This window comes from Schistocerca gregaria, chromosome 10 (assembly GCF_023897955.1).
Source record: "Schistocerca gregaria isolate iqSchGreg1 chromosome 10, iqSchGreg1.2, whole genome shotgun sequence".
NCBI classification, from domain to species: Eukaryota; Metazoa; Arthropoda; class Insecta; order Orthoptera; family Acrididae; genus Schistocerca; species Schistocerca gregaria.
The window spans coordinates 91,521,498-91,537,273 of record NC_064929.1 but is presented as its reverse complement, the minus strand read 5'-3'; the positions used below and the strand labels follow the sequence as shown (position 1 = coordinate 91,537,273).

Below are 15,776 nucleotides of genomic sequence, written 5' to 3'. Positions count from 1 at the left end.
CTTGAGTACTGCTCGAGCGTTTGGGATCCCTATCGATTTGAGGGAGGACATAGAAGGAATTCAGAGGCGGGCTGCTAGATTTGTTACTGGTAGGTTTGATCATCACGCGAGTGTTACGGAAGTGCTTCAGGAAGTCGGGTGGGAGTCTCTCCTCGAGAGAGGCGTTCTTTTCGTGAATCGCTACTGAGGAAATTTAGAGAACCAGCATTTGAGGCTGACTGCAGTACAATTTTACTGCCGCCAACTTACATTTCGCGGAAAGACCACAAAGATAAGAGAGATTAGGGCTCGTACAGAGGCATATAGGCAGTTATTTCTCCCTCGTTCTGTTTGGGAGTGGAACAGTTGTGCTACGAGGTACCCTCCGCCACACACCGTATGGTGGATTGCGCAGTATGTAGGTAGATGTAGAGTTTCTTTTGGCGAAAAACCAGCGCACGACTGATATTCATAGGCGCTTGCACGATGTCTACGAAGACACGAGAGAGAACAAAAGCACGGCGAGTCGTTGGGCGAAGCGTCCGTCACTGTCGCAAGAAGGTCGTGCAAACCTGTCCGATGTCCTGCGTGCCGGCCGGCACTCCTGCAATGTTCGAAAGTGCGAACACGCTCATTGGAGCTGACAGGCGGATTAGAATCGAACACCTTGCTGAATGACTTTGTTGGTCAGGGTGTCTGCGACCCGGGACAACCGGGAGACCCGGGAAAAACTCGGGAATTTTTTAGAATTCTGGAAGTCTATTATTGTTTTAGTTTTCAGTTAAATTTTTGTGATTTTGACTGGTAAGAATCAATACTCTAACAAAGGATATTACTGTAATCCCGCTTCTGCGGAATAATACTGCAGCAACAAAACATGAACGAGAGGAAAATAAAACTTAAGTCGCAAAGGAAATGCGCCATATACAACAGCAAAACATAGTGCTCATACAAGCGTCTACCAACAGCAAAGAGTGTCTAAGGCTTTAGGAAGACTATGCAATACTTCCTAACAACAAATTGCTGCCGATGAGCGTGACGTAACAGACAGTACTGCTACTCAAGAAAATTTACATCCGAATCTGGACATACGAATGTGCACTTTAAGCCAAATTATGCATTTTAGTATGGTTAACGAAATTCCGATACTCTTGAAGTATCCTCTGATGCCTTGTTTCTTTTGTTACTTAGTGCAAGATCTTTTAATGTTTTACACGTACGAACATACGAGCTTTCTGTGTCATCGTAGCTGCGCATTATCTGGCGCTCTCTGGAAACTGCTGAAACGAATCAGTTTCTAACAGGTCACGGGAAAATATTGCCAATGGTTGTTTGAAAAGCGCTATGAATTTCTTAAATCACAGAGCGTTTGACTCTCAATAAAAAATCAACTCATCGAGGACGACTATCTAGAAGACTTTCGAGCTCAGAACATCAGACATTTACGTCGTTATTAAAAATTTTACTGGCTCATTTATTTGATATATCTGAAAGAGTAACAGGCGCAAAAAATTCAACATTAAGTGTGGAAGCTTAGCGTCTCTTGCAGCTTATTAATCTTCGAGACCACGATTATATGTGAAAGCTTTGTTTTTCTTGTAGCAATACTATGTATATTAATTTAAACCATTAACTTTTCCTATTTGTGTTTTCGCGCTACGTAAGAGTGATCTAGCTAGTGGCAGACATCACATGTCCTACGCTGTCTTCAGCTGGCGAGATCACGGGACATGAGCTATGACTGGCTTACAAATGCCCGTCGCAATCTCGATTTCAATGCTTTGGAAAGTAACATGCGGTGTATGGTGGAATTCTAATTTATACCTTCATAATATAAAAATAGGCAGCGTACATGTTGCTGCACATCAAAGATCTTTCCAAAATGTGTTTTTTTCGCCCCTTAGTTTCGTTTTCTGAAGTGCCGGAGAATTCTATGTCGGCATATAAAACCATAAACATTCAAAGGACTGATAAGTTTTACAGTGCCGATGAAAAGTATACTATCACTTAACACGGGAAAAAGTGTATGTTCACCCGGGAGAATGTGTATTTTCAACCGGGAGAAAGTATATTTTCAACCGGGAAATTCGGGAATTTTTTTCCTTGTCCCTGTATACACCCTGGTTGGTAGTAACACAGTCCTCTACCACTCGGGGTACTCACAAGGGAACCTCCCCATCGCACCCCCTCAGATTTAGTTATAAGTTGAAACTGTGGGTTGACCTTGAAAAACTGAACACAGATCAATGGAGAAAACGGGAAGAAGTTGTGTGGGAACTATGAAAAAAATAAGCGAAATATACAAACTGAGTAGTCCATGTGCAAGATAGGCAATATCAAGGATAGTGTGCGCTCAGGAGCGCCGTGGTCCCGTGGTTAGCGTGAGCAGCTGCGGAACGGGAGGTCATCGGTTCAAATCTTCCCTCGAGTGAAAAGTTTAATTTTTTATTTTCAGCCAATTATCAAACTTCAGGCATTCACACACAATCAACTTCGCTCTCCAAAATTCCAGGACATCTTCAGATTTGCTTGGCCATATCCAGGATTTAACAGTCTCCACGCGGAAAAATTTGGAAACGTTAAAAGGGAAAACTGTGCGACTGTGAAACTGTTGCATTCATTTGTTGCAGTTTTATGTTCTTATGTTTTCATCACATTGTTGGGAGTGATCATTACATCCACAAGAAAGCCTCAATCGGGCAAGGTAGAAGAATCTTTTTACCCATTCGCCAGGTGTACAAGTTAGGTGGATCGACAACATATTCCTGTCATGTGACGCACATGCCATCACCAGTGTCGTATAGAATATATCAGACGTGTTTTCCTGTCGAGGAATCGGTTGACATATGACCTTGCGATCAGATGTTTTCGGTTTCCATTGGAGAGGTACGTCCTTTCGTCCACTAATCGCACAGTTTTGCGGTGCGGTCGCAAAACACAGACACTAAACTTATTACAATGAACGGAGACGTCAATGAACGTACAGATCATAACTTTGCAAAAATAAAGAAAGTAAACTTTTCACTGGAGGGAAGACTTGAACCGAGGACCTCTCACTCCGCAGCTGCTCACGCTAATCATGTGACCACGGCGCTTCTGAGCTCACACCATCACTGATGTTGCCTATGTTGCACATGGACTACTCAGTTTGTATATTTTGCTTTTTTTTTTTCACAGTTCCACACAACTCCTTCCGGTTTCCTCGATTGATCTGTGTTCAGTTTTTCGAGGCCTATCCACTGTGCCAACTTTTAACTAAATCTGAGAGGGATACCATGGGGAGCTTGTCTTGTGTTCCTTGGCGCGTAACGGCAGACCGTAAAGGACAACGAAGGGCCATTTGTGCGACATTGCCTGCGCCGCATGAGGCTGATCGTGACAATTTTTTGTCGAACATCGTCATCGTCACAGGGCACGAAACGTGGGTTCATCATTTTTTAAGCGGAAATAAAACGGCTATCTGGAGTGGAGCCACTCCCCCTCCCCCAGCCGGTCAAGTCTTGGCGACGGTCTCCTGGAGCTGTCCTGTTTGACGTCCTGCATCACGGCGCGGCGATCTACTCTCAACTGTACTGTGACACCCTCAGGAAACTGAGGAGGCGACTTCATGTCCGTCGCCACAAAAATGGAAATGAAGTCTCCTTCTCCATGACAAAGCGAGGCCTCTCTGAAGTCTGCGCATCCGAGACCGCATCTGTTTGGTCCAATGAAGGGTGTACTCTGCAAGGTGGATGACGGGGAGGTTTTGACGCTCCGACGTCGGCCAGTAGGGCCGTATCGTGTGGCCATATAGGGCCTCCCACTAAGGTGGCGTAAGGCGACTATGTTAAAAAATATGATTTTGTACCTAAAAGAGTGGGGAATAATATGGCATTTTCAGAAGAAAAAGTGTCGGCTTACTTATTGAACGGCCGTCGTATTTGTGTGAACGTAGCCGTGTACGATAAGCATTTCTGGCAGGAAGTACATAGCATCTATTGAAATTTTCAAAATTAGATAAGTAGCTCGAATACTTAATGATGATGTAATCAATCTAACTGGGAAAAATAATTTACGGCACAATTTGACTAAAGGACTGGATGGATTGAGAAGACATTCTCAGGCATCGACAAATCGTCAGTCTGGTAATTAAAGGAGCTTTGGGGTAGAGTGTCCAGGGTCTGTAAGAGGGCTGTTCAAAAAGTAAGGTGACTTCAAATTGCGCGGGGAACGTACATTCGATTATAGATTTTTTTGTTATGTTGGTACACATATCCCGACCGTATGTTCTCAATTTCAAGTGTATAAAGTACTTCGTTTGTTTTTGACAGATAGAAAGGTTAGACGTGTTTTAGTGTGATCGCCGGCCGCGGTGGTCTCGCGGTTCTAGGCGCGCAGTCCGGAACCGCGCGACTGCTACGGTCGCAGGTTCGAATCCTGCCTCGGGCATGGATGTGTGTGATGTCCTTAGGTTAGTTAGGTTTAAGTAGTTCTAAGTTCTAGGGGACTGATGACCGCAGCAGTTAAGTCCAATAGTGCTCAGAGCCATTTGAACCATTTTTTTAGTGTGATCGACGATTTCCAATTATTATAAAAAAATGGAGCAAAGAATTTGCATCAAATTTTGTACGAAAAATGGAACAAAGTGCTCTAAAACACTTCCGATGTTGACAGTGGCATACGATGAGTCTGATCTAAGTTTAAAAAAATGTTTACAAGTCGTACAACCTTTTCCAAGACGGCCGACGAGATGCCAATGACGAACCTAGCTCTGGACGCCCCAGCACATCAACAAGGGATGATAACGTCGAAGCTGTGAAGAAAATTGTTTTGGAAAATCGTCGAATAACCGTAAGAGAAGTTACTGATGACGTTGGCATATCGGTCGGCTCGGTTCGTGCAATTTCTTTGGATGTTTTGGGCACGAGATGGGCGTCAGCGCCGTTTGTTCCAAACCTTGACAGTTTTTATCAGAAGAACCGTCGCATGAGCATAACTGGTGACGAAACATGGGTTTACGGCTGTGACGTCGAAACAGAGGCTCAATCCTCCCAATGGAAGCATATCGGAGATCCAAGACCGAGAAAAGCACGCGAAATTCGATGAAATATCAGTTTTGCTCACCGTTTTTTTTTTTTTTCTTCTTCTTCAATTACCGTGACATAGTGTATCTTGATTTTTGCTTCAAGGTCTTACTGTCAAACAAGGAGTATTACCTTGACGTTATGTGCCGTTTGCGAGAAGCAATACGCAGAAAACGTCCTGAATTGTGGAAAAACCGTTGATGGCTTTTGCATCACGACAATGCACCTGCTCGTTCATCGTTGCTTGTGAGGGCTTTTTTGGCCAAAAACAACACGACAATCGTGCTTCAGCCACCATATTCACCGGACTTGACTCCTGTTCCCAGAACTGAAGATACCTATGAAAGGACGAAGATTTTCAACGATTGAAAATATAAAAACTACACCGCTGGAAGTACTCGAGGTTGCACCAAAAAGTGCTTATGAGAAGTGCTTCGAGGATTTAGGGAAGCATTGGCGCAAGTGTATTGTATCTGACAGGGATTACTTTGAAGGGGACAACTCGAATATTGACGAATAGATATTTTTTCACAAGATTATAAACTCGCCTTACTTTATGAACACACCTGGTATACAGTAAGCAGATAAAGAAGAGGTAGGCTGCAGGAGTTATTCGGAGATGAGAGGCCTCGCACAGGATAGAGATGCATGAGAGCTGCATCAAAACAGTCTTCGGACTGAAGAATGAAACAACTCTCCCTGACGGAGATGCGTGGGAGGTTTCACTCCGTGTGCCCCCACGTATGCCGCTCATCTGCGTGTTTACACCACAGATTACAACATAGGACAGACACACTTTCAGTCGCTTATAAAGTGTATCCCGCTGTAATAAGAGGGAACACGAACGGTTAAAATGAACAGGAACACATTTGTCTGAGGAAAATTTAAAACTTGTGGTGTCTGCGCACTCCGACAGTCGCCGTATCGTAAGCTGGAACTGCAGAGCTGGAGGAGGAGGAGGAGATGGTGAAGTCTGTTACAAACAATGAACGCGCCAACGGGAGTGGACATAGTACCATTGGCGGCAATAGCATTCAGAGGTACACTTGAAACATATCCTCGAGGGACCCCATTTTCTTGCTCTTGGCGTTAAGATAGCGCATCAACAACCCGACATCGAAAAAAAGTCGCCTGCTTATAACGCATTCGGGGTTACTGAAAGCTGCTTAACTCGGTGAAGTCTCTGGACTAGAAGGGGTACCGTGGAACACGACAAGAGCACAACTGCACGAGAGGCCAGGCTGGGTGCAGTTACAGGAGGGGGCGGCCGGTTCTCGACCGCTGCGTTAATGTCTGGCTGGTCACACGTGAGCTCTCACTAAGTGGGTCGGGGGCTTCTATCAAGTCGGGGAGTGGCAATACAAGACAGCAAAGGGAAAGCTTAAGTGTTAAATATAACCAACTCCGTGAGATGCAATAGAACTATTTTATTTGCCAAAACCGGTATTCGGGCTCGTAACTCACCATGAGTGACATTTGATACAGAGGAACAAAATGTGCACCGATTTTTACAAAATGATAACTGCACATATATAGCAGTAATATAAATCTACTTACATTGTGCACTTCTATAGAAATGAAATGCTTGTCAGTTCACACGACAGGTTGTGAAATATGTCATATAACATAGTACACAGTTTGTCATGTACGTTGCTACTGTCAAACTTTAGGCAGTGACGATTCTTGATAATGTTTGACATACCTGTTATATAAACACATATCTGACGGCTCAAGGAGCGTACGTCATTTGTGTTTTGTTATTAATAAGAACATACTTTCGTATAATTACGTAAATTACAATTTTTGGGTTTTGACATGTGGAGGTAGGATATACGAATCACACGCTAATTGTGAAAAATTGTAATTTACATAATTATATGCGTGTGCAGCTTCACACAGTCATTTCGATTAAATATCTAGGCATAAATTTGCAAAGGGATATTAAGTGGAATGAGTACGTCAGGTTAGCAATAGGGAAGTCGAATGCTCGACTTCGTTTTACTGGGAGAATTTTGGGAAAGTGTAGTTCATCCGTAACGCAGATGGCGCATAGAGCGCTAGAGCGACGTATTCTCGAGTACTGTTCCAGCGCCTGGGAGCCCCAGCACGTCGGATTAACAGCAGACACCGAAACAATGGAGAGGCAGGCTGCTAGACTTGCTAGTGGTTGGTTCGAACAGCACCCAAGTGTGACACAGGTGCTTCCTGAATCCAAATGGGGATTCGTGGGGGAAAGACGATGCGCTTTGCATTTAGGGAACCGGCATTTGAGGCCGACTGGAGAAGGATTCTACTGCCGCCAACGTGCATTTCGCATAACGACTATGAAGGTACGATTCTTGAATTTAGGAGGCAGCCGTTTTTCCCTCGCTCTGTTTGCGAGCGGAACAGGAAAGGAAACGGCTACTAGTGATACCACATACCTTCCGCCGTGCACCGTGCGGACTATGTACGTAGATGTAGATGCAGATGCAGATCTCGAGTAGATCGCGTCGAAGGAAGACGTCGAAGCAATTCAGAGACGCGCTTCTGAATTTGTTACCGGTCGGTCAGATCAGTACAGACAGTAACGGAAATGTTTCCCGAGCTTCGACACCTTATGGACTTGAGTTCTTCCATTTTCTTTTGTTTTCTTCATTCAAGTACGATAATACGAATGTCAGTGCCCGGACCTCAATCTCCAGCAACAATTATGATACACGTATCAAACACACTCGAATAAAAGTGACCGAAGATTTCCGCGCACTCCCAGTAATAATAATAATAAAGAAAAGAAACGCTGCCCGCGCCGGTTTTCCAGTGTTGTTATCGCGAGGTTGGTTCGATTCTTGCTGAATGCATCTTCTCTTTTTTCCACTCTATATTTGCTATCGAAATGAAATGTTAATTTGCACATACTGTATAATATTTATTGTAAAGGGAATACTTTTTACTTTCAATAACTAATCGCAAGGAATTATCAGTCTTCACAATAGATTATAATTAATAAAAAATCCAAATCATCAAACAGAAAATAAAGTCAAACATGGGCATCGTACAGGCAACCGGTTGCAGATAACTGTTTGGTACAACTGACCTCGGTTTCGACACCTACTAAGGTGTTTTCATCAGAATGAAATTTTTTATTCCTAGCCAGGCATACATGACAAGTTTAGAACGTATTTTATATTTGGCTTGAGCATAGCTGCTCTAAATTCTGCCCGTTGATTTCTCGAAATGTAATCTTACGGTTTCTCAAAGTTTGATCCTGATGAAGACATGCTTAGTACGTGTCGAAACCTACGTCAATTGTACCAAACAGTTATCTGCAACCATTTAGCTGCCTAATTCCTATGTTTGAAAACTGCATACAGTTGCTCAGAAACAGCCATGTTTAAAGTTGCAAAAAATCGTGACGATTAAAAGCAAATACAAACGTAACATTATATCAAACATACACTATTTTCACAAGATGATAATGAATAGTAAAAACCTTATTTTATTAAAATATATTAGTCAATTTTTGCTTTTTAACATTTCAATGCTATAAAAATATAGTTCAAATAAAAGAAATAAATGTTGTGTCTAATTATACTCGAACCAGCAAGAGTATGCCCCTATACACGCTTCAGACGGCTGCTTAAAATCTCAAATTTTACAACAGAGTTAGGACATACTCAAAATAATTTTTTGGGGCGTTATTGCACATAATAGCTCGTTGTATTATAATTCTGTGTAACATATATCTGAACTGTTGACCACAGTATTAGGTTCATTTATAGAGGGGCAGCAGACTATTCAGTAGTTGCAGGGGCAACAGTCTGGATAACTGACTGATCTGGCCTTGTAACACTAACCAAAACACCATTGCTGTCCTGGTACTGCGAACGGCTGAAAGCAAGGGGAAACTACGGCCGTCATTTTTCCCGAGGGCATGGAGCTTTATTGTATGATTAAATGATGATGGCGTCCTCTTGGGTAAAATATTCCGGATGTAAAATAGTCCCCCATTCGGATCTCCGGGCGGGGACTACTCAGGAGGATGTCGTTATCAGGAGAAAGAAAACTGGCGTTCTACGGATCGGAGCGTGGAATGTCAGATCCCTTAATCGGGCAGGTAGGTTAGAAAATTTAAAAAGGGAAATGGATAGGTTAAAGTTAGATATAGTGGTAATTAGTGAAGTTAGGTGGCAGGAGGAACAAGACTTTTGGTCAGGTGAATACAGTGTTATAAACACAAAATCAAATAGGGGTAATGCAGGAGTAGGTTTAATAATGAATAGGAAAATAGGAATGCGGGTAAGCTACTACAAATAGCATAGTTAACGCATTATTGTGGCCAAGATAGATACGAAGCCCACACCTACTACAGTAGTACAAGTTTATATGCCAACTAGCTCGGCAGATGACGAAGAAATTGAAGAAATGTATGATGAAATAAAAGAAATTATTCAGATAGTGAAGGGAGACGTAAATTTAATAGTCATGGGTGACTGGAATTCGAGTGTAGGAAAAGGGAGAGAAGGAAACGTAGGTGAATATGGACTGGGGCTAAGAAATCAAAGAGGAAGCCGCCTGGTAGAATTTTGCACAGAGCACAACTTAGTCATAGCTAACACTTGGTTTAAGAATCATGAAAGAAGGTTGCATACATGGAAGAACCCTGGAGATACTGAAAGGTATCAGATTATATAATGGTAAGACAGATTTAGGAACCAGGTTTTAAATTGTAAGACATTTCCAGGGGCAGATGTGGACTCTGACCACAATCTATTGGTTATGACCTGTAGATTAAAACTGAAGAAACTGCAAAAAGGTGCGAATTTAAGGAGATGAGACCTGGATAAACTGAAAGAACCAGAGGTTGTAGAGAGTTTCAGGGAGAGCATAAGGGAACAACTGACAGAAATGAGGGAAAGAAATACAGTAGAAGAAGAAGAATGGGTAGCTTTGAGGGATGAAGTAGTGAAGGCAGCAGAGAATCAAGGAGGTAAAAAGACGAGGGATAGTAGAAATCCGTGGGTAACAGAAATATTGAATTTAATTGATGAAAGGAGAAAATGTAAAAATGCAGTAAATGAAGCAGGCAAAAAGGAATACAAACGTCTCAAAAATGAGATCGACAGGAAGTGCAAAACTGCTAAGCAGGGATGGCTAGAGGACAAATGTAAGGATGTAGAGGCTTATCTTGCTAAGGGTAAGATAGATAGTGGCTACTGGAAAATTAGAGAGACCTCTGGAGAAAAGAGAACCACTTGTATGAATATCAAGAGCTCAGGAAACCCAGTTCTAAGCAAAGAAGGGTAAGCAGAAAGGTGGAAGGAGTATATAAAGGATCTGTACGAGGGCGATGTACTTGAGGACAATATTATGGAAATGGAAGAGGATGAAGATGAAGTGGGATATACGATACTGCGTGAAGAGTTTGACAGAGCACTGAAAGACCTGAGTCGAAACAAGGCCCCTGGAGTAGACAACATGCCATTGGAACTACTGACGCCATTGGGAGAGCCAGTCCTGACAAAACTGTACCATCAGGTGAGCAAGATGTATGAAACAGACGAATCACCCTCAGACTTCAAGAAGAATATAATAATTCCAATCCCAAAGAAATCAGGTGCTGACAGATGTGAAAATTACCGAACAATCAGTTTAATAAGACACAGCTGCAAAATACTAACACGAATTCTTTACAGACGAATGGAAAAAATAGTAGAAGCCGCCCTCGGGGAAGGTCAGTTTGGATTCCGTAGAAATACTGGAACACGTGAGCAAATACTGACCTTACGACTTATCGTAGAAGAAAGATTAAGGAAAGGCAAACCTACGTTTCTAGCATTTGTAGACTTCGAGAAAGCTTTTGACAATGTTGACTGGAATACTCTTTCAAATTCTAAAGGTGGCATGGGTAAAATACAGGGAGCGAAAGGCTATTTACAATTTGTACAGAAACCAGATGGCAGTGATAAGAGTCGAGGGACATGAAAGGGAAGCAGTGGTTGGGAAGGGAGTGAGACAGGGTTGTAGCCTCTCCCCGATGCTATTCAATCTGCATATGGAGCAAGCAGTAAAGGAAACAAAAGAAAAGTTCGGAGTAGGTATTAAAATCTATGGAGAAGAAATAAAAACTTTGAGGTTCGCCGATGACATTGTAATTCTGTCAGAGACAGCAAAGGACTTGGAAGAGCAGTTGAACGGAATGGACAGTGTCTTGAAAGGAGGATATAAGATGAACACCAACAAAAGCAAAACGAGAATAATGGAATGTTGTCGAATTAAGTCGGGTGATTCTGAGGGAATTAGATTAGGAAATGAGACACTTAAAGTAGTAAAGGAGTTTTGCTATTTGGGGAGCAAAATAACTGATGGTCGAAGTAGAGAGGATATAAAATGTAGGATGGCAATGGCAAGGAAAGCGTTTCTGAAGAAGAGAAATTTGTTAACATCGAGTATATATTTAAGTGTCAGGAAGCCATTTCTGAAAGTATTTGTATGGAGTGTAGCCATGTATGGAAGTGAAACATGAACAATAAATAGTTTGGACAAGAATAGAATAGAAGCTTTCGAAATGGGGTGCTACAGAAGCATGTGGAAGATTAGGTGGCTAGATCTCTCAACTAATGAGGAAGTATTGAATAGGATTGGGGAGAAGAGAAGTTTGTGGCACAACTTGACCAGAAGAAGGGATCGGTTGGTAGGACATGTTCTGAGGCATCAAGGGATCACCAATTTAGTACTGGAGGGCAGCGTAGAGGGTAAAAATCGTAGAGGGAGACCAAGAGATGAATACACTAAGCAGATTCAGAAGGATGTAGGTTGCAGTAGGTACTGGGAGATGAAGCTTGCACAGGATAGAGTAGCATCGAGAGCTGCATCAAACCAGTCTCAGGACTGAAGACAACAACAACAACAACAACAACAACTCAGATGAAGTAGGTAATGTTAAATCTTACGTACACAAGTCCCCATACTGGAACACTGCGATGAATGAACATAACGCTTGCATGCGGCATTACGTTTGTTCATTCAATCATACGTTGTGTTCTGTAAATACCATCGTGAAGGAGGGCGCCTGCAGGGACATGGAAAAGTGGCTGTTCCGATGACGGGCCATCATGCTATTATTTCCATCGAATATACGGCTGAAGTTGCCTCACTGTATGTCACAGAGTATAAATATTTTTTTAACATATAGAATGTATAGAAACTATTAGTTAAGTATACTCTAAATATGATCAGCCATTACTAAGTTTGATATGGCGTCCTTCCTCAACCAAACATAAACACTAATATTGGAAGCAATAATGTTTATTGATATACAATTAACATTACCGTTAACGTCGTACTTAACATTAAAAAAACATAGCGACCCGTCAGCTGTTGCATCATTACGGCACTGGCTAGTCCAACACAGCGGCTGTGGACCTGTGGTTTTTTTTTGTGGGAAACATCGATAACGATAGTCAAATCACAGCGAATGTACCGAGTATCAGTAGCTGGCTTCCGACGCACAGGTCAAGGAACTTTTCAAATGTCGCACTGAGTTAAGATGTAGTCCAAGAGCTCCACCAGTCTTTTGGGATTTCGTTATTGCGATTTACCGTTTACGAACTCTATTAACACAACAATTTAGGGACAAGCCCGCTCTCAAGCGTTACTGACATAGCTACCCGAACACACACACGATTAAAGGCTAGTAGATTGCCTCTTTCCACGTCATTACCGCGTGTTTCACAAATTATATGTAAACACCAGCTCAATAGTTTTCGAAGAGACAAATATTACAGGCGTGGACAACATACCTGAGCATCACTGAACCCTGAGTGTGACCGAGGTATAATAAGGTCTGGCATCTGAATTCAACACTGAACAATGTTATCCTTAAAAAGTAAAATATACTTTCTGTGTCGATTCTCTACAGTCATGTGCGTAATTTTGCAGCGCACACACACACACACACACACACACACACACACACAACAACAACAACAACAAATTCCTACCACTTTTATTCGAGGTGGAGGATATGGTGGGGGTGTCAGACGTTCTCTGGAAACAGCCTTCGAATGTTTATACCCAAACATTCTTTTGACGTACTGTCAGGAACTTAGGACAACACAGACATTAACAAATTGAAGTTGTGAGCATATCTCTTCCATCTCAATATGAACAACATGCTGCAAACTACATAATCGTTTAGTGCACTGTTACAAATGTAATTAATTGTGCGTACCAAGTTAGACAAATGCTGGTGCCACTATTTTCTGAGCTTTGAGGAAACGGGCGGAGAAACGCACTTACTGAATGTCTTGCTTATATGTTAAAAAGTGACATGAGCACTGTGTCCTCGTTTTTCTGCTACCTGGGTAGCACTAAAGCAAAGAAAATCGCAGAGCAGATGTAATAGAAAGTACATTCCCATTCACACAAAGTTTAAATTCAAGTTACTTAATTTTATACATGTACCGAAGTACGCCAAAACTAAAACTTGCCTTTGCACATGGTCGCAGAAATCCTGTCTATCGCGTTATGTGAAAAGAAAATTGAGATGCGACAATTTATTAAATTGCTCTTAATTCCGAAGCTATACAATAACATTCATAATTAAAGTCCCACTGCGATAACAATACGTAAGACTTCATGCAGGGATCCCTTTAACAATAAAAAAAGGGGCTTACTGTGCGCTAATCCCAGGAATCCCTTTTTCAACAGGCAAAAATATTAATGGAAAGAGTGTTTTTTGTGGTGGACAGGTCACCTTATGTTTTAGGTGAGGTCCATTGGTCTCTGGAAGCTCCCACAAGAAGTTTGAAAGATATGGAAGACAATAAGATACTTTCACTTGTCATTTACGAACATTAACAGCCCAGAAGTGTTATTTTATTCATAGCTATAATTTTCAGAAACTGTAGTATTAATCGTTCAGGATAAATTTCGTGATCAATTGCAACTATATTATATGATGCTTTACCAGTTTTGACAAATTAATTTGATCTTTAGAAGCTTAGTTTAGCAGTCAGTCAACGACCTCTTCATAAAAGGCACATACCATGGCGTTATCCTTGTATGAAGAAGGAAACTAAGCTTCTGTAGGCGACAAATTCATTTGTCGAAACGAGTAAAGCATAATAAAATTTATTTACAAATGATGACAAACTAACACTTAAAGTCTACAAGTGCTCAGTTTTGTTAGTCTACACGAGACAAAAATCACAATTCATCGATATACTAAGATAAGCAATGTTTAGAACTAAGATTGAAGAATAATATCGCCAGAGAAGCCGCATATCCATTTAAAACGACTATCACTAATTCACTGCATTTTTCTAGGACAATTACTGAATCTAGATTTTGTAAAAGCCTAAATGAAAACCGCTTTGCAGCATATATTATCACTGAAAGTAGGCTTTGTAAATTGACAACCCACGAAACGAAATGCTCATGAGCTCTATTTAAAAGGCGTCTTGGGCGAGAGAGAAAGAACTGAAATGTTTTACCTACATTGGTAAGTAAGACTACACTTACAACATATTCTCGGACGGTGTTGTGGAAAATTTGCTCTCTTGCATCGGGATCATCTTCCATCTTCACCCGCTCATCAATATCTTCAACAAAACAGCCTTCACTTTCGGCAGCCACATTTTGCTCTCTACCAAAGTTCTAATAACTAGGCGTTCACCGAGGGAATTTTGCAGCGCAAACACTCAGGCTCGAAGCTAATCGAGTACACTTCATTTTGGAGCCACCTGACTGTAAACCGCTAGCCTGCTCACAGTTGCCGCGACACAAACAACTCGCACAGACTGACTGTAAGCGACAACACAGAAGTGTGACACTACCTCTTCGGCTTTCTTTGGAGCACTGATGCTCAGCTGGAAGTTACGTTCAAGAACTCCGTGCTAGTAACCGATGCACTGCTGCAAACATAAGTGCAATGACAGTGACAGGAAATGCATTGATTAATTAAGTTCTTCAGGACTCTTACCGAGACAATAAACTTCATAATGATATATTAACAGATATCGACACTGGTCCCTAGTTTGTGAGCGAGTTGAAAACACGAATGGGAAAGCATTATCGATCAGCTGACTGGGTTTAATACGATTGTGAGTTGGCAGAACAAATATGGACGAGGCTTTGAAAACAATCGAATGTAGTCGCAGAGAAGTATTTGTTTATGCAATTTGTCAGACGTGTTTTAGTAAGTAAACGGTGTGTGTAATACAGCAACGCCAGTCTGATTACGTGAGTTCGGTTTTGTAGCATAATTTTCATATTGGTATGCACTATAATTGATTTTGGATTCTACCCTAAGTTTATTGTGGTAGCCACATTTCGTTTACGGAAATGGATAACCTAAATTCACAATTTGGCAGTAGGTAGTTACGTGTCATAGGTCATTAGGTAGTTACGTGGTCTGCTGATCACATGCAGTATGAAAATCTCAACATGGAATATGTCATTTTTGCCATTTCGTTAGAATTCATTTATTACTGCGTGCTTGTTAATAGATGACTGCTTTCTCGTCGCACCATTGTTCTCGTTTCCTATGCACATTAAAGAAATTTAAGCAAGAAACATCTCACTGACGTAGTTTTTATCGGATATTCTGTAATTAACTTTATCAAGGGAGATGGAGTAGAACTGCTTTTTTGAGAGCATTACATTTGTATCAAAGTAATGTGGCATTTATTTTATTTATTTAGCATCCATGGCATCGTACAAACGATATTGGACTTGTCATACATAGAAATT

The 15,776-nt window shown here is 41.6% G+C and overlaps 2 protein-coding genes across 5 annotated transcripts in view; one reads left to right on the top strand and one right to left on the bottom strand.

Moving 5' to 3' along the window:
* LOC126293723 (protein Lilipod) overlaps nucleotides 1–14,629 on the bottom strand; it is a 342,658-nt gene extending 328,029 nt beyond the window's left edge. For both annotated transcript variants that reach the window (XM_049987038.1, XM_049987039.1), the window contains exon 1: nucleotides 14,547–14,629. In XM_049987038.1, coding sequence (XP_049842995.1) covers nucleotides 14,547–14,606 — 60 coding nt within the window. In that variant the 5' untranslated portion in view covers nucleotides 14,607–14,629. The remainder of the gene's footprint in view (nucleotides 1–14,546) is intronic.
* A 518-nt stretch (nucleotides 14,630–15,147) lies between these two features.
* Nucleotides 15,148–15,776, top strand: part of LOC126293727 (pre-mRNA-splicing factor 18) — a 115,503-nt gene continuing 114,874 nt past the window's right edge. The window contains exon 1 of one of the 3 annotated variants that reach the window (XM_049987051.1): nucleotides 15,148–15,266. The gene's annotated coding sequence lies outside the window, so the exon portion shown is untranslated. Of the gene's footprint in view, nucleotides 15,301–15,776 lie in introns of all 3 variants that reach the window. The other 2 variants (XM_049987050.1, XM_049987049.1) reach the window with 2 other exon arrangements.